The sequence below is a fragment of the Rhinolophus hipposideros genome (genome assembly GCF_964194185.1).
Source record: "Rhinolophus hipposideros genome assembly, chromosome: 3".
NCBI lineage: Eukaryota > Metazoa > Chordata > Mammalia > Chiroptera > Rhinolophidae > Rhinolophus > Rhinolophus hipposideros.
Window position 1 is genome coordinate 30,909,664 of NC_138049.1, and position 19,207 is coordinate 30,928,870.

The 19,207-nt window shown below is 35.7% G+C and overlaps 1 protein-coding gene across 2 annotated transcripts in view; it reads left to right on the top strand.

Moving 5' to 3' along the window:
- Positions 1-19,207, top strand: part of ARHGAP18 (Rho GTPase activating protein 18) — a 124,569-nt gene that overhangs the window by 59,465 nt on the left and 45,897 nt on the right. For both annotated transcript variants that reach the window (XM_081044484.1, XM_081044485.1), the window contains exons 2-5: positions 6,359-6,555; positions 9,365-9,600; positions 12,913-12,976; positions 17,154-17,335. In XM_081044484.1, the coding sequence (XP_080900610.1) occupies positions 6,359-6,555; positions 9,365-9,600; positions 12,913-12,976; positions 17,154-17,335 (679 nt within the window). The remainder of the gene's footprint in view (positions 1-6,358; positions 6,556-9,364; positions 9,601-12,912; positions 12,977-17,153; positions 17,336-19,207) is intronic.

Sequence of the window (19,207 nt, forward strand, 5' to 3'; positions counted from 1 at the left end):
TAGAGGGAATGTAGATGAAGTGGAGTGAATTTTTAAGACATTTTAGATTTTAAACATCTTCAAAACAGTTTTGTTAAAAATACTGGTCCACTTGAAGTTATGCTCCAGTGTGAACAAACAATATTTTAAAAAATGCATTGGAAAAAGTTCCTATGCATTTTAAAGAGGTATGGTAGGATTGTAACATTTTTTTTCCTCTATATAAGTGTAGTGGTCATTTAAAAACATTAATTATAGATTGTCAACAGGATCACTTTGGGTTTTCTTATGTGCCATAGAAACCAGAAAGATTGGAGTATATGAGGTGAAGAAAGGAAATTCTACCCTTTCTAGTCTATTTAATAATGACCACTGAAGAAGAAATGAGTACAGTAACCTTATTTATACCATCACTTTGCTGGGTTACTTTGGGGAAAATTTAACCCTGGGTCCTCATTACGTCATCTACAAAATGATGAGATAGGTTTAAATCTCTAGGGTTTAGGATCGTTCTGAAGCTGTACCTGTCAGTGATAGGTCGGCCAGTTAAGGAACGTGCATTGTCAGGCAAGTTAGGAAAGATTTTATTGTAAGAGACAAAAGTTTATGGGGCTGAGCAAAAGATGGCTGCAGCCAGGCTGCATGTCTAAAGGAGACTTGCAGCCCTGAAGGAGGGGGTGAGGAGGGTTTTATAGGGGCTGTGCTGACAGGGTCGCATTGTTTGAACAGAAAATGTTGACTGTCTGCAAACCAGTAACTGTTTTGTAGCATTTTCTGTTATCACAAGTTTGGCTCTGTCTACAGGTGCAGGCCAACAAACATCTTGTTTTCTTGCTGTCTGGAAGTCAAGTCTCTAACATTCAGAGACCTAACAGTCAGTAAATATGGCTTTATCTAAAATATAGTTGGTCATTATGGTTGATAATAAGTGATAATCTGAGTAAGAACTTTCTTTTTCACATTAGAAAAAGAACAAAACAAAATATTACTAATCCTTATATTTCAGTCTCACATCTCCCAACCCAGTCGTTTCTTCTTCTGCATTGGAAACAAATGTAGGATGAGGCATGAAAGAAAGTGTAGCTCTTAAGAAAGGATCTTGTAAGAAAACAGAACAAACAAAACCAAGTCTTAGCATCAAAGGACTTTAAGAAATCAGACTTTGGGCTGTAGAAATGCTTCTGGATGAGGCAGAACCAGGAGACAGACTGGATCTGAAGTGTAGCGGCAGGACTCTTGATAGGGTAGGTACATACAAAAATTAGAGATTGGGTCAGATAGTTAAATATGAGTTCAAAAAAAGTCCTAGTTCCAAATAAATCTGCCTTGAGATGGCTGTAGGAAGAGGTATGGATGACAAAGGAGCGTTAAGGAAATACACATTTTCAAATACACTAGCCAAAAGTGGTTTAGAGAAAACTTCTGCCCCTTATACTAAATGGATAAAAGCAAAGGATAAAAGACGTTGGCAAGGCAAGGGTTTTTAAATGACATTTTTATTCTTTTTCATTGTAGTATAAATTAAATATGGATATATCATTGGAGTAAGTCCCAGTTTTGATGAAAGGCTGTAAGACTAAACTAAAATAAACAAAGAAGTAGGTCAAGAGTCACTAGGAAAGCATGTTTGTTTTTTTCAATAACGTTTTCTGGAGCATTGCCCACAGAATTGAAAAGTGCTTTTTGAGGTGTTGTTTTTGGGAAATCCTAGAGCAGCAGTTTTCAAAGTGTGGTCCAGGAACACCTAGGGGTCTCAAGACCCTTTTAGGAATCTAGGAGATCAAAACTATTTTTATAACAAACACCAAGATGTTATTGGCCTTTTTCACTCTTGCTCTCTCATGAGAATCCAGTGGAGTTTTCCAGAGAGTATATGACATGCGATATCGCTAAAGATTGACTGCAGAAGCAGATGTGAGAATCCAGATGTCTTCTATTAAACCAGACATTAAAGACAGTTTCAAAAATGTGAAACAATACTACTCATCTCACTATATATATATATTGGGGGGGTATGAAAGATAGTTTTATTCTTCTTAAAAAAGTAATTTAGTTTAAGATGTTTATCATTATTAAATAAACTAGTATTTATTTTCTTCCATTTTATTATCGGTATACACATCTATAGATATAACCTATATAAGCAAAAGCTGTTTAGGGGTACTTGAAAATGATTAAGAATGTAAAGTAGTCCTGAGACCAAAAGGTTTAAGAACGGCTGTCCTAGAGCATAAGGAAATCTCTGAACCTTGGAAGAGGGCAAAGGTGACCTTATTAAACTATGGGAGGGGCAATTATGTAGTAAGCAGTTTTACAGATGTTAGCAATGTTCATGGTTACCTATGAGGCACTTCAGGAGGATTCTCATTTGATAACTAACTCAACAAACAAAAGCAGTCAAGGCTATTGGTATTTGTCCCATTTTATAGCCAGGAGAAGTTAGGATTAGAGAAGTTAAGTGATTTTCCAAAATCATAGAGTTAAGACAGCTGGAATCATTTGGTACTATGATTCTCAGTCCCATGTTTCCATGTCATTTCGCTGACTACATTGGTGCTGAGATGATTCATCAATGAGCTTGTTTTTTTCTAGCAGACCACAGTATAATGCATGGCAACTTCCACCTCCTTATGAAGAGCAGATTGTGTCAGACAAATTTAATATTCTCTGTGACAAAATAAATAACCGGCATTACTAATACACTGAAATAATATCAGTTCATTTATAATTCACTAATCAGATGGAAAAAAAGGTCACAGAAAAATAGGATAAGATATACCTGGGGAAAATAATAGGGGAACAAAGCCCCACGTTTTATAACTAGCTGGAGAACATGCTACGTAGCAAGATGAAAAAGAAAGAACATTTCATGAAGGCCCATAAGAGTCTGTAAAGCTAGTATTTGCTGGTGATGTGAGTGCCCATGAAAAAAGTCAAGGTGATAATATACTGAGATGTGTTGGAATACACGAAAGCCTGACTTGTCCAGCTAGCTAGGAAACAACTCCTTTTAGAGGACAGTGTCTAATTCTGACATCAAAGTGGTAAGAGGTGAGAAATGAGAGCATGTTTGAAGGGTGGTCATGGGATGATTGGCACATAGGATTCTGGAGGGGGAGTGAGGAAGAATGTAGAACAGTCATTCACCTATAAACCAGGTGGGGGTGATTCGTAGTTGCCTGTGGTACAAACTGTGTTTCTTCAATTTCAGCACCGTGTGTTGGCTTGGATCTTTTGGAAATATAAAATATTTCTGCTCTGTGCTTCGTTATGTGTAGCATGTGTTGCCTTATATTCTTGAACCCAATTTGCAGAATGAACATGGTATCATATAACATACTCATAAACACAGAAGAGAGGAAAACTAGGTAACTGGCCTCTTACCAGGACGGCTTTAAGAAGGGCTGGCCTGTTAGCCATTTGCTTATTTAGAGTTCAAAAGTAGAGTATATTCTAAAGTGATATGACATGTTTATTGATGTAAACTGTAATTAAAGAATGTTCAAGTTACGTTTTTAAAGAAAATATAAAATACATGGCATGCTGACTACGGAGGGTAATCTAGCATGGATTGGTTGCCATCTCCCCACTCCCCACCTCTATGTGAAAGAGAAAATATATTCTTGCAACGTTTACTGATGATTAAAAAAAAAAAAATCCATGTGTCCATGACTCAGTATCTTCTTCAGGTTATCACAGCAAACTTATTTGGCTTTTGAATCTTATTAAAGTCCAAATATTGAGTGGATTCATCAGCACTAAGCGATTAGATTTTTGCTTTGTATATGTTCTGAAAGCAGGGCTTGATATAGCAGGTATATTTACGAAACATGGCTGTTGCTCCATGCCTTTGCATTTTTCTGCTCATGCTATCTTAATGGAAATTTACTGGACAATTCTTGCCAGAATAAACACATTCCTTCAGGAGTGAAAGGCTTCATGTACTTTAAGTTCAACTGCACTTCTTTCCTGTGAGCAGATAAACCAAATTATTTGGCATTAGTCATTATACTTTACACATTCCACCACAGTACTTATTGTGGACTCCCATGGGGCTAAGGATTATAGGAGGTAGGAATAAGCTGGACAGTCTTACATTGTCATGAGAGAGAAAACAAAAGCAAGGATAGGGCCTCTCTATATTTGACATGAAACACACCAAACATGAATCTGGCAGACATTCGGTAAATTACCTTTAGCTATTCTCGTAAAGCAGAATTAAGGAATGTGACCTGTAGATAAGTTGAGCTGCTGATCACAGAAATATATATATATATATGTATATATATATACACATATATACACACACACACACATACATGTATATATGTATATATGTACATACATGTATATATATGTATATATATTTATATATACATATATATACATATATACGTATATACGTGTATATATACCTAATTTTTCATTTTAAAGATAAAGATAGCTTTCTCATTCACATTTTAAGAAGCAGGAGTGTAAACTCTCAAATAAGAACACTGACTATATCATGGTGGCCTCTTGGATGAAAGAAGGGGACCAAGTTGGGGACACAGGGATGTGACCAGGACAGTCGGGGGAGGGAGGGAGGAAGTGCTTCTTGAGTTAAGGAATGCAAGAGGCAAACAGTGGACAATGGAGACTAGAGGAAAGAGATTCGCACAAACATGTCTATACTTCCTCCTGTTGGTCACAAACACTCACCTATCACCACCCGATGGTTGGTACTGAGTGGAGATTACAGCGATTGTTCACTGGTTAATGCAACCAGCATTTCTAAAGTATGTCATCAAGGGAGAGGATTTAAAGGACTAAAACTGGCTTATTAGTGTATTACAGTTAGGATGTCAGTTATATTACATTTATTTGTAGCAGTAGGCAATTAAGTTCTTTGACTTTTTCTACTGAAACTAGTTGAAATGTAATTGCTGGGTAGATTTGACTAGAGTTTAGTGACCGTCTCCCTTACGTAGCATTAACTCTGACTATTTTAAATAATTATAGGAAAGGCCAGTTCAAATGTTCACACACTATTAAAGAATTTTGTTTAATTGCTTTTCTTTTTATTACTCTATATGTGCAGTAAGTAAAACCAATCTAGCAAAGCATCTCTTCCTAACATCTTCTTGGAAGATAAAAAGAGCAATTTGAAATTAGAATTATAAAACACGAGTTCACCTATTATTGTCCCTATTCAAATTGTGTTTTGCTTTGTTTTTTAAATATTGAATATAAAGGGAAGCACAATAATTGATCGGTTTTCTCTTTTAAGTAATTAGGCTTCCCCCCCCCAATATAAATGATATAAAACAAGAATTTACTGTTTCTGTTATATATGTTTTTTTATTTTTTTAAAAAAATTATTTATTTATTTATTTATTTATTTATTTATTTATTTATTTATCTATTTAATTTTTTCATTGGAGGAATATTGGGGAACAGTGTGTTTCTCCAGGGCCCATCAGCTCCAAGCTGTTGTCCTTCAGTCTAGTGGTTGAGGGTGCCGCTCACTGGCTCATGTGGGAATCGAAACAACAACCCTGTTGTTCAGAGCTCATGCTCTACCCGACTGAGCCATCACGCCGCCCCTGGTATTTTATTTTTTAATTCAACTTTAGTAGGTGAGATATGACTTATAAAGAAAATGTAGTTGACATGAACTCATAAAATATCGTCATTTATTCAATTTATTCTTCTCCATAGATGATATTTGAGATAAATGTTTAAGAGGTTAATTCTTAGCTATTTATTCAGAATCTCCAAATAATGAGTTTTTCCAATAAATGAAGTTTTACCATTTAAAAATAATACACGTAATGGGTACATTTATAAGTAGATTAAAACTTGCTTTCTGTAGTAGAGTGTAACAGTGAAGTTAATATATCATTCTTCTATATATGTTTTTGTTCCAAAAATAAAATGAAATTCAAAAAGTACCTTGTTCGTTGATTGCAGGTAATTTGCTATAGAAGGGTTGACTGAGTTTGATTTACAGGTACAAATGATAAATATGAAATATTGTGTAAAATTCAATCCTAACTTAATTAACCAATAGCCTCTAATCAAGATTGAACTTATTGTTTTCTAAGAAGAAAGTTTTAGTTTACAGAAGTCCATTCAGTGAAATGAAAATGGAAAAATGATTCCTCACATTGCTACTTGTTCTTCATTATCTCATTTTGGTAAAGAATAAAATTCTGTTCATTCTCCAAACATAATTAGTAGCATCTCACGGTAAACAGTTTCAAAATATATACTGTTTCTTTGGTTTTATTAAGGAGCACTTAGGAGTTTCCAAATTCGCCAGCTCAGTGCTATGATATATTAGAAATCACACTTTCTCATGTACTAAAATGAACCATGTTTTCTTTTGAATTTATAGTCGTAGGTGTGGCCAGTACACCATGAACCAAGAAATCACCAAAGTTAAGGAAAAGCCTCCATTTGATCGATCGAGTTCTCAGGATTCTATGGATGCATTACAGATGCAGGACTATTGGACGGAAGTAGACAACATCAAGAAATCAAGTGAGAACAGACAAGAAGATCAAGAGGTGCTGGTTGTCAAAGAGCCTGATGGTAATAACTAAATAAATAAAACTTTTTTGTTTTGGTTTGCATAAGTATTTATGGGAGATGAATGCATGGAAAGGAAGAGGAGCACAACAGCAGCAGTAAAACAATTAAAGAAAGAGCAACCTAAAGAAGATAATGCTAGTTGCCTTTCCACTTGAAAAATCACTATTTGTGGCAGATTTATGGAGGCAGCTGCCAAATACCAGTGACATGAGTCAATTCCTTTAGGCTTGTATAGCTCTAATCTTGTTGGCTAAGCTTACTGTACCGTAGAATTTTAGGGTGAGACTTGACCTTTGAATTGCTTCTGTGGTATTCTAGCCAAATAGTATCATGGCTTCCAGGGAGTGTGGATGCAGTGATAACTGTTTTCATTGGTCATTCAGCTTGAATTGTTTTGATGTTCTATATGCTATTGATTTACAATTTGCTATACTCTACCTTTGACTCATGTGCTGTGGTCTTGCTTTTTTGGAAGTGCAGAACAAGTCGATTCTATTTTCACACGATAATCTTTCAAATGTTTGAAGAAGGAAAAGAGATTCACATAAACCAATCCTTGTGGGTGGCTTCAGACCTGTCCCAGTCCTGATCGTCTTATCTTTCAAAGTGTAGTACTCCAGATTGGACGCAATGCTACAGGGTTAGCCAGCTAACCTAAGGGTATAGATTTGGACAGAAAAAGGTGGCAGTAGTATTTTTAGCCTCCATATTTGCTTCTTTCTCATATTTGGTTCATATTTTTTTGTCAGGTTTCCTTCTAGCCATATTTACCAGATTCTCACTACTATATTTGATGATATGGAAGAAGCATGTCAAACTTTACTTTTTCCCCTTTGAATTTCATACCATTTCTTTCAATCTCTTAAGTTCAAGCAGTCACCCAATTCTGGCATCTATTGTATTACTTTTCTTTCTGTGCCTTATGCCATCCATATGTTTATCAGTATGTCTTTGGTTTATAAGTTGATATAAACGAAAAAAGGTAGGAGCCACAGTCCATGCTTCATGACCCACTAATAGTGATCTGTTTTTCAACAGAAGGCTTCTTATCTAAATGACCTAGTATTGAATTGTTTAAGTGGCCAAAGCTACATAAATAAATTTTCCTCCTTTGCTATAACATTGCTTGAAAAATCTACCAGTATTACTTTAAAAAGAAAAAAAATTGGAGATTTTCTTAATTTAACATTTCTTAGATCTAGAAAAGAAAGTTAAAATCAATTCACTCTTTTGTTTGGGTTCTCTTTCATTATGCTCTCATTCTTTCTCATTTTACCAGTGAAGTCGGGCTTATTTGTGATAATAGTATCTCAATCTTTCTGTCTCAGTGTTTCAAGATGGAAGCAGTGTACCAGTGGCCTGCTGAATAAGGAGAAAACATTTTACAGAAAAGCATTCAGGCCTGAATCGTAGCCATATGTCATTAGCTATTTCATAATTTTCCAAGATTAAAATGAACTCATAGATTGTAGTTCATTGTGATTATCAAGATGAATTGTGAATGCTTTTACATGTCCATGCCTTTTCTTTGACTTTAAATTGTGTTTACCTCTACTTTCTAATGGAACAACTGATTCTTTATTATGATTTTTGTTTGTTTGTTTGTTTTTTTGCAATTTGGTTTTATGCACCTGTACTGAGTTCTGCCTTAACGGGATTAATAATAATGGCTGATTTTTAAATCAGTAGTAAACAGTTATGTTTTGCCCGGCATTCAGAACGTCTGGCACTACATTATGTTTCTTACAGCCAAGGGTATTAACACTTGATTTCTACCCTCAAGGAGTTTATATAATGTAAAAGGATAGACAGGAAAACCAGTCAGTACTTCATCATGTGATACAGGCTATAATAGAGCCCTTCAAAGCTCTTCTCGTATAACATTCTCATATTTGGTTATGAGGCAGCCAGCACAGCTGTGCAGTAGGTTAGGGATGAGAAAACAGAGTCAGCTTGAGGCTAAGTGACTTGACCAAAGTGACATGGCTAACAAGATGCAGAAACAGCGTGTATAGATGCAGGTCTTTTATGTCCCAAGTAGTTGGTCTTTCACTTCCCTCTATAAGTTCGGTGCTTGCAATGAATCTATTTTAGCTTTCCATTTTCCTATAACTTTTATTAGATCTTATATAGTATTTGCTTTACTATTTACATCCTGCTTCGAGTGTTTTAAATGGATTGTTATGTAATTTGTTGACTAAAATAAGCTAGTTTTGCTGAAGATAGAGTGCTTTTTTAAAATTTGTAAAATAAATGAGTCTGATGTGCTGACTTGGGGGATTAAAAAAAATTAATTTGAAATTGATTAGGTCCTGCTGTCAAATGCTCTTTACTTCTTTGCCACATTCCCTGTCAACCACATTGAACAGAAAAAACAAACCTTTCCATCAATTAGTGTTTGATGCTCGGGTAATGCTGAATTTAAGCCAAGAAACAGGGCTTTAATAGATATCCCCAGCATTGACTTCCTTCTGTAACCTGATGGAAATAAGTTATATTTTCATTGCTAGCTCATCTCTGGAAAGGGAACAGTATTATCTTCCCATACTTAGTCCACAGAGAAGTTATAGAGGTTAATTACATGTGAAGTCATTTAAAATTTTTAATTGAGTATATATATGAAATGGATCTAAAATTTGATATCTCTGTGGCTGGAGTTTTTGGCAGTTGTCCAAGTTTCCGATAATGATTCTTAGCACTGTGGTTTGCTTGTGATAGAGGAGTTTCAGTAAGAATTTTTTAAAATCTTAAAAAATGTAGAAGTGATTATATTTCGTGATTTAAATACCACTTTTTTCTACTGTGTCAGAGGGTGAATTGGAAGAAGAATGGCTTAAGGAGGCTGGTTTTTCCATTCTCTTTGGAGAGTCTGCTGAAGATCCTCAAGAAAGCATGACGTTTCTATCCACATTGACTCGGACGCAGGCAGCTGCTGTTCAGAAACGGGTAGAGATGGTCTACCAGACCTTGAGGAAAAAAAACAAACAACACCAGATTCCTGATGTCAGAAACATATTTGCTCAACGGAGAGAGTCAAAAGAAAAAGTAGGTTTTCTTTTTTTGATGTCAAAGCAAAGGGATAATTACTTAGCATCAACTAGACGAATCCCGTTTAATTCAAATTATTAAAACCTTACTGAGCACTTATTATATTCCAGGTAATAAAGCTCTACAAGCAGTGAACTAGAGGGACTTGATCCTTGTCCTTGTAGAAGTTATTTTAATGGGGTAGAAAATTAAACAATTTAAAATTCAGTGTGATAATCCTTATATTAGGTGTCCTTGGAGCCTGAGGAGTGGCCCTAACCCTGCAGACAACGTGACTACCCATTGTTACTAATAGAACAGTGAGAGGTAGGGGATTCTTCCTTATCTCTTCACTCTTGTAGGAGTATTTGACTTTTTCCTAGACTCGCTGGGGGATGATTGGAAGTGGAATGTGAGGGAGCTAATTGCAGCTGAATTATAAAGCAGGAACCCGGAAACCTGGAATAACTTCCCTTTTGTGCTTAGTTTAGCGCTTAGCATGGTGCCTAGCACATAGAAAATGTGAGTAAATATTTGTCAAGATGATTAAGTTATTAGTGGTAGCTGTTGGAGTCTGGTAGAGACTGGGACTTATGACTGGGACTTATAATAAAAAAAAATGTCATGGTAAGAGACCTACCCTGAGCAATGATTGCAACGATAATAATACCACCAGTAATTGCTGCCTCTATTACTGAACACTTACTGGAGTAACCACTTTCCTTGCCTTATCTCATTTAATCCTTACAGCTGTCCTTTGAGTGAGGTAATACCATTTCCATTCTACAGCTGAGGCTCATAGACTTTAAGGAACTTGTTCAGTGTCCCATACGTAGGAAGCCCTAATTTGTTTGACTAGAGTATGTGCTCTTAACCACTATTCATCCTACTATATTTGGGTTTTCATACGTACTTCTGATATTAAGTAATCCAAACATGAGATTCTATGTACACTATTAAAAAAAAAGAAATAAGGGAATGAGAGGGTTTATATTTAAATTATATTTCTGTCACGTAGAGATTTTTTGCTTCTTTGGAGATATTTCATTCTTCTAAGAAATCCTTTATAGCTAGCTGCAGATTTTAACTCCATTCGCATGGTCAATTGTGGATCAGACTAGTTTATTTTATAGGTTTTGGGTCACTGGATGGTGCTAGACAGGCCTCTTGCTGCTGTGAGGCAGTTAAGCACTTGCTTGCCTCCCAGGGATTATCTGGGACATCCATTGGCGTTCGACTGGACTAGGTTTCCAGCTGTAGAAAAATGAAATGGTAAGGGAATATAGTATTATGACATGTCCTTCCCAATTGAAAAACTCTTTCTAAGGGAGGTAAGAGGAAGAAAGGGGGGAGGGGGAAAACACATGGAGATTCGTGCCAATTTCTAAGACGATGTTCCTACTAGGTGCTAGGAGCAGCATTTTTCAGCAGGTTCCTACTCGTAGTCAGGCCTAATCTACCTCATTTGAGTCCAAGGTAATTGGTGGATTGTATCATCTGATTGAGTCATGAAAAGAGAAATATTAGGTTGGTGGACAAGTATTGTAGTTTTTGCAATTATTTTTAACCTATTAAACATCAATTACTTTTGCACCAGCCTAATAGCACAGGTACATTAAACTAATGTTAACTTGCTTACACTGCTTGCCTTTCATTGAAACATTGCCATCCATTAGAACTGTATTCTCTATCCATCAAGCAAACATGGCCAACCATCTTCACTTGTAGTTCTTCTGTTCTCAACTAAGTATATACTCAGCTCTTTCATTTTAAATCCTTCCTCATAAAGACCTTGCTGACACTAGGAAATATAATACAGAAATGAATACCATCTGCACTGTCATCTTCAATTGCTAAGGACAACAATTCTGACCACATGCTCCAAACTGTGTGTTCCTATTTAAGATTAGCAACACTCACTGTATTCATTGTGCCATGGGGGGCTCACTTTCTGCAGGCTTGTGGGCAGACAAAGGAGGGTGGTATTACTCAGTCCTGAGGGCGGTGAAAGTAGTGCCATGACTTCCCCCCTCCCCTCCTCCATACCATTTCTGTGATTTGGTAGTCGCTATGCACGCTCCTGGTTACCGTCGGTCTCTATGTAGTGCACTAACTGTCTCTATGTACCTGCCCCAGAGCTTTTCTAGATATTTCCTAGAGTTCAGGTAGAGGGAGAAGTACTTGGCTCGGAGTTTGAGGTGAAATGTACAGTGAAGGCAACAACAAAGGCTACCTTCTTTTGTGTAGAAATGAAAGTCCAGTAGAATGATTATTTTAAAAATCTATTCAAATAGACGTCTGTGTATGACTAGACTCCCCTTTCTGATTACTGAATTCCTTCTGAAGCTACTGGGGAAGAAGGAAGTACTGCCTGGCCACACTTACTGGTGAGGAGAGTCAGCATGTTTTACTGTGTCCATCAACCCTTGGAGGGCTACATTCCTTGGATGTCACTCCTCTAATCCCTTGAAAAAGGGAGTTCCTTTGCATGTCTGGCTTTTATCGCTTGTTTGGTTATTTAGTTTTAATTCATCTCACATTTGTTACTAGCTTTTGTTTTTAATTTGGAGATTTCTATTTTATTCCCTACATGTCAACTTGTAATTTTGTTTTATAATAACATAGTTGAGATATAATGTGCACAATTCACCCAATTTACCCATTTAAAGTCTACAATTCAGTGTTTTTTTAGTGTATTCACAGATTCATAGCCATCACCACAAACAATTTTAGCACATTTTCATCATTTCCAAAAGAAAGCCCATACCTATTAGCAGTCATTCTCCACATTCCCCTCCTCACTCCTAGGCAACCACTAGCCTGCTTTCTGCCTCTATGATTTGTCTATTCGTGGACAGTTTGTAGAAATGGAATCATATAATATGTGACCTTTGTGACTGGTTCCTTTCACTTAGTATAATGTTTTCAGTTAGTATAATGGTCCATCTAGGTTGTAGCATGTATCAGTACTTCATTTCTTTTTATTGCCAAATAATATTCCATTGTGTGGATAGACCACATCTACTCATCTGTTGATGGATATTACTAGCTTTTTAATATGTTTGTCTTTTCCCCTCGACTAAATAGTAGCATTCTTGATGGCAGGAAATCTCTTGACATTTTTCATATTCTCCATAGGACTCAGTGTTGTGTCTTACATTTTGTGGGTACTCAAATATTTGTTATAACCATAGTATTTTTTATTCTCTGTGATTGTAATAATTCTGAATACAGTTCTTATACTCTGAAGGTTAGTAATGGAGTTATTTGCAATACCATTTTTCTGGTTGTGAGTTGGAGATGACTAAATGGCCCATTTTCTATCTTTAGGCTCCAGATGGCACTGAATCACAGTCAGTCAGAACAAACGAAAACAAATACCAAGGAAAAAATGGTATGTTGGACCTGTTCTCTTGTAATTTCCCATTTATTAGTATAACAAACAGATATAGTCTTTTAAAACATTCACTTTCAATTCTAGTAAGCAAATTCTATTAAAATATTGAGATAAAGTACCCAAGTAAGTTACAAAAGGCAGAGAATATAGTGAGCCTTTGATTTTGTTGTTGTCGTTGTTAACTTTTGTATGTCTATATTTTCTAACATTTCTATACATAGTCGCTTTTCCTGAATGCTTACCATGTGCCAGGTACTGCTCAGAGGTGTTTACCTAACGTAATATACTCAAGAACTCTATGTAATAGTAGGCATTGTTCTTAACTCATTTTACAGATGAGAGGACTATACCTTAGATATGTGAAGTTACTTTCCCATGCAGCTAGTAAGTGGAGCCAGTGAATTTGAAGCCTTGTTCTCAAATAATAAGTTCTTAATTCATCAATGGGTTGCTTTCCAGAAGTTTAGAAAAACTAAAAAAGTTAACATTTGTTTTTGACAATTAATTGTAATTCTCTTTTACATACTTTTCTATTTATCTGTTATTTTAGAAACAGATTAGAAATTCAAGGCATGGATGAAATAAACATTAAGAATTTATTAGTACTTATCAAGAGAGAATTCATAGTTATTTCATTAATTTACAAAAAGGAAAAATGTTCTAAAATAAAGTAATAGACTTAAACTTAAACATTTAATCCTTAATGTGTTGTTATTTAAAAGCTATAACAAAGGTGGTTTGTGGTTGCGGGAGTCTAGCTAAGGGACTTGTCCCTTTCTTTTGTTTATGTTCCTAAGACCTGGCACCTCGAGAGTCCATGCCATAAGTAGTGTTGCATTTGGATTGGAAATAATTGGGGAGGAGTATCAAGTAGACTGGAGGACCAGGAAGTGTTCACAACCATCTTATAAAACTCAGGAGTTAGTCTAAGACTATATGGGGCATTTTGGAGTCTTGGAACATCCCGTATCTCTATTTTTTCTTCCATACCTTTCTGAGAACTTCTGTCCTGCACTCCTGCCTTAAAAACAAACAAACAAACAAACAAACAACAAAAAAAACCCCACCACACACATACACATATCTCTGTTTATATGTAAATGTGTGCATGGTGAGGGTATAGACACATACATGTCTATATACTTATTGGGTTGGTGCAAAAGTAATTGTGGTTTAAAAGGTTAAAAATAATTGCAAAAACTGCAATTACTTTTTTTTAAAGGAACTTTTAAAAAAAATTTTATCGGAGAATATTGTGGAACAGTGTGTTTCTCTAGGGCCCATCAACTCCAAGTTGTTGTCCTTCAATCTAGTTGTGGAGGACACAGCTCAGCTCCAAGTCCAGTCGCCATTTTTAATCTTCACTTGCAGGGGGCACAGTCCACCATCCCATAGTGGGAATTGATGTTGTTCAGAGCTCGCGCTTTAACCAACTGAGCCATCTGGTCACCCCTGCTATTACTTTTGCACCAACTTAGTATATCTACAAAGTACTTGCTTTTTACTATTCTGTGGTTTCTTAGTTGCATGTTGTTTTTTTTTTATCAGAATGAAATTACTAGGTGTTTTCCCAAGTCTACATACCAGCAAATACTCAAGTGGCAAGCAAGCTAGAACAGCCAGTGCTGGCCAGCTAGGGAGCTGGGTCATCCAGAAAAACAGACAAATGAACCTTTTGTGCCAATGTCAATATGCTTTAGGCTTTGGGGAAGAGTGACTGGCAATTGCTAAATGAATACTGAGGAAAACATTGTCTTTTCTTGGTGTTTTCCTCTCTTGCCAGAGATGGTGATGTGCAGGCTATATAAATAGAAGTTCTGGAAGACAGTTCATTATGAGTGCTTTCCAGCCTAGCTTGCAGCAGGCGACTGAAGTGTGACACACTTGCTGCCTGATTTACATCTGCTTTTGCTGGAATGCTGCAAAGTGGGCATAGAGCCTCCAATGAGAATAATAAGAGAATGTGTGTAACTCCATCCAGGTCACTAAGTATTTACTGCTGCACCTGTTCTGGATGATGCCATACTCTTTTGCTAGCCAGTGAATTACCAGTGTTACGTAAACACTGAAAGGTTCTGAATGAAATGCATGGAAATATTGGAGTTCAAAAGTAGAGCTCTTCTGCTTGAAATCCGAAGGCATGGGTGACATAGTCTATTGTAAATGTTTTCCCTATACTTAGGTGTTTATACATGTTTAATCAAGTGTATTTCATCTAAATGAAAAAGTTATGAAGTTGTTGTAAAAGTTATAATGCTGCAAGGGTTAATTAATCTACTGTTAAGTATCAATTTTAACTTTTCATCAAGTGATACAGCTTTATGTATATTAAAGACCCAGTGTTTAACACATACATTTAGATATATTAAGAACACCATGCACAAATAATTTTTAAAACTCTCATACTAATGTGTATTTTCTTCTTTTCATTATTATTATTTTTGATTTCCATGGAGGAAAGAAAAATCTTTTTATAAATAAAGGCACTTAGGGTAATTCAGATAATTGAAAAACTTTTGTAAAATATCTATAACCTGTTACTATTGACTACTTCAAAACCAAAGGAGAATGGATGAAAGAAATTATATTATTTACATGTGAGGACTTTAAAAGTCAAAAGGATTATCTCAGCATTCTTTTAACTTTTCTCTTTGAGATTGGATCATTGATTCATAGATACCTTTATTAGCCAATGAACCATTGGTTTCTTGTAGCAGCTGTCCCTTCATCGTTTCTGACACTGTTTATCCTACCATCTGCCTTAACTTGATTTGTCATTTGAATCTTGATGCTTTTATATGCCTTTTTTTTGCCACATTTTGGAGGAAATTTATATGTTTTAAATGTGTTATAATTTAATTATAATTTCTCTCCTCAGTTTTTAATTCAGCACAGGACATTTGTTGGAGGTGAGGATGTTTATTATAACTCTGACCTGGGCGTGCTGAGGAGAAAGGGAGTAGTTTTAAGATTCTTCTTAAACTTCTGGAAAAGTAGCTTCTAATTTAAGAAAATGGTTAATATTTTTTTTCCCTACCTTAAAATGGTTTCCTAAGAAACCAGTTTACATATTCACAGTAAAAGAGAAAACAGGGTAAACCGGTGGGAAAATAAAACAAAAAATGTACTTTGGCATTTTATACTTTAAAAATTAATTGTATAAATGTCTATTCTAAAAAAATTGTCACAGGCTGTTGAAAAAGCATAATATGTAGCATAGATAACAGCAGATAAATACTATCCAAGAGCTCCCAGGAATTAAAGGTCTCCAGTTTGAAAATAAAACTAATCCAGTCATTAGTTCCAGGGTTTTTTTCAAATGTGAGTTTCGTTAAAACCAAAAATGTATCAAATAGATTTTGATGTACTTTCTCCAAAGGTTAAAGGTGGTGTTTTCAGCAAATGGGTTTTCAAATATTATTTTCCCCTCTGTAGGATTAACAGCAAACAAACCCCCCAAAAAGGAAAAAAAAATAAACTTTTATACTCTTGAAATGATGTAAATGTCTGGAAGTTATTTGAATACATTTATACTTATAGGACCTTTTATAGTCTTTGATAGAATCAGGTGCAAAACCTATTGATTCCTGTACCAGGTACCTCCAGACTAGACTCCCACAGTGATAACTTTTTGGCATTAACTCTTGTTTTTGCATTTTTACTATGATAGGTAGGTAACATTCCAGAAAGGAAAGGCAGGGAGTGAACAGGTCTAGTCCAGGAATCTGTTTCACTGTGAGGAAATTAAATAATGTATCACTAGTTCTAAAACAGATTACAACTAACCTCCTTCTTCTCTTTCTTTGCTTTTTAATCCCCTAGTGGAAAATAAAACAACTAAATCTACTAAATTTTTGTGAGATTTTTCATTCAGAGTTTGAGATCATCGAGCAATATTTTGGAATTGGATCCAGTCTAAGAATTGTGACCTCAGAGAAAGAGTCCACAATTGAACTGTAGCTTTCGAGTCACCACCATCCCTCCTCTACCCCCAGTGTACCATTGGTAGAATTCCTTGAGTATAATTTTCACCGTTAAAATAACCATTAATTATTGCCTATAGTAAATAGTACTTTTCCCAAAGGTTTTTATTTAGTCAATGTATTAGAAGTTAAAAAAAGAAAAAGAAATACAGTGTGTGAACTGGATCTTTTGTTTTTGTTTTTTTCCTCAGACCAGGCATGTAGCTTAGTTGCTGGTGAAAAGGAGCTGATCCCCCCAGTGCGAGAGGAGGCACCTGCCTCTGAAACAGATATCATCACCCAGGAGGTATCATTTGCAGAGCAAGCCGTCAATCAGAAAGAGAGCTCCAAGGATCAGACCCAGAAGAACAAAGGCTATGATACCCTGTTACCTGTACGTAGTACCGATTCAGCTATCACTAAACAGAAGAGTTTATTTTTAATCAGCTTTTTATTTTGATATTTTCAAACCCATATAAAGTTGAAAGAATAGTATAGAAAACACCCGTATAGCCTTCATGGAGATCCATTCAACAGTTAACATTTTACAAACTTTGCTTTCTTTCTTTCTACATAAGTCTGTATATATGTTGTGTTATCATATATGGACTCACTTTTTTTAGGCTAAGGGCATATAAAACAAAACACAGTTATAATACTTAAGACATTGAACACTAAAACAAAATTGTACTTAATATATGGTCATATCGAACATTTCCCAATTGTCACAATATTGTCCTTCATAGCTTCTCCCTTCTCCATTCCCCATCCGGGATTCAAACAAGAGTTATATGTTGCATTTGATGTCATCTTTTTGGTTTACTTGAATCTAGAGCAGGCCTTTTGCTTTTTCTTTCATATTTTTGAAGAGTCCAAATCAGATTTCTGATTTTGTCTATTTCTTCATGACTAGATTCGAGTTAAACATTTTTGGCCAAACCACTGCATAGATTATATGTATGCTTTCTGTTGCACCATCAGAAGAGGGGCATAATGTCACATGTTTCCTTTATTGGTGATGGAAGTTTGACTGCTTAGTTAAGCTGTTCACCACATCTGCCCATTGTAAAGATACCTTTTCTTATATACAATTAATTGTAATTTTTGATCCTTGAGACTGGTGAGTATCCTATCCATCAATAATAACCTATCACCCAGAGGTTTCATTGTGTATTTGTAATCTTTGCCTGAAACAATAATTAAACTGGTATTTGAGAAATAGTGATTTTCTGATTCTATAATTTCTTCTGCATTGATTGGCTGGCAATCTTCTGTAATAATTGTTTTTTCTCCCTTTTCTCTTTTTGTTATTGAATACCACTATGGACTGATGGCTTCTTTTTTCCATTTAGTGTTTTATAAATCATTGTCATTTTTCTTTGACATGCAAATTTACCCAAATTTGACCAATGGGAGCCCTTCAAGCTGGTTCCTAGGTCATGTTAACATGCCCTCATTCTTTAACTTATTTGCATTCTAGTGCAAGCTGTTCTTGGCTCACCTTGTGGTTTTTCTCCGCTCAGACTTGAAAGAATCCATTTCTGCAAGGAGCCCTGGTTCCTTTTGGTAATAGATTGTATTTAAAAACCAAGCTCTGTGTATTGAGTGTGCTCATTGCTACTGAATGGTTTAAATTATTTTAAAAACGTATGTCTGGTTTAGTTGGTCGGTTGGTTTATTTATTTATTTGGTAGAATTCCACAGATGCAAATGTTAAAAAGAATAGCATAATGAATCTCTGAATATTCATCACCTAGCTACAACAGTTACTAACCCATGGTGAGTCCTCGCCCATCCGCACCCCCAACCAGCTCCCTATCTGTATTATTTTGAAACACATCTCTGAATTACATTTTGTCTATAGATGTTTCAGTATGCATTTCTAAAAACTAAAGAGCTGTTTTTTAGAGAACCAAAGCTGTATTACCATTATTCTGTCTTAAAAAAAATTAAGAATTTTTCATTTCAAATATTTAGTCAGTGTTCAGATTTCAAATTGTATCACAAATTTCATGATTTCTTTTTTTAGAGTTTGTTTGAATAAGGATTCAGATAAGTTTTATGTATTACAGTAGTTGATGTATTTTAAGACTTTTAATTCCTCCCTCCCTTCCTTCTCACTCTTCCTTCTCTTTCCCATCCCTGCTCACTCTCTTTCCCTCTTCCTTCCTCTCCCCCTTTCTCACTCTCCCCCTTCCTCCCTCTCTCCCCTCTTTCATTACACTCCCTCTTTCTCCTTATCCTTTCTTCCCTCCCTCCTTTCTCA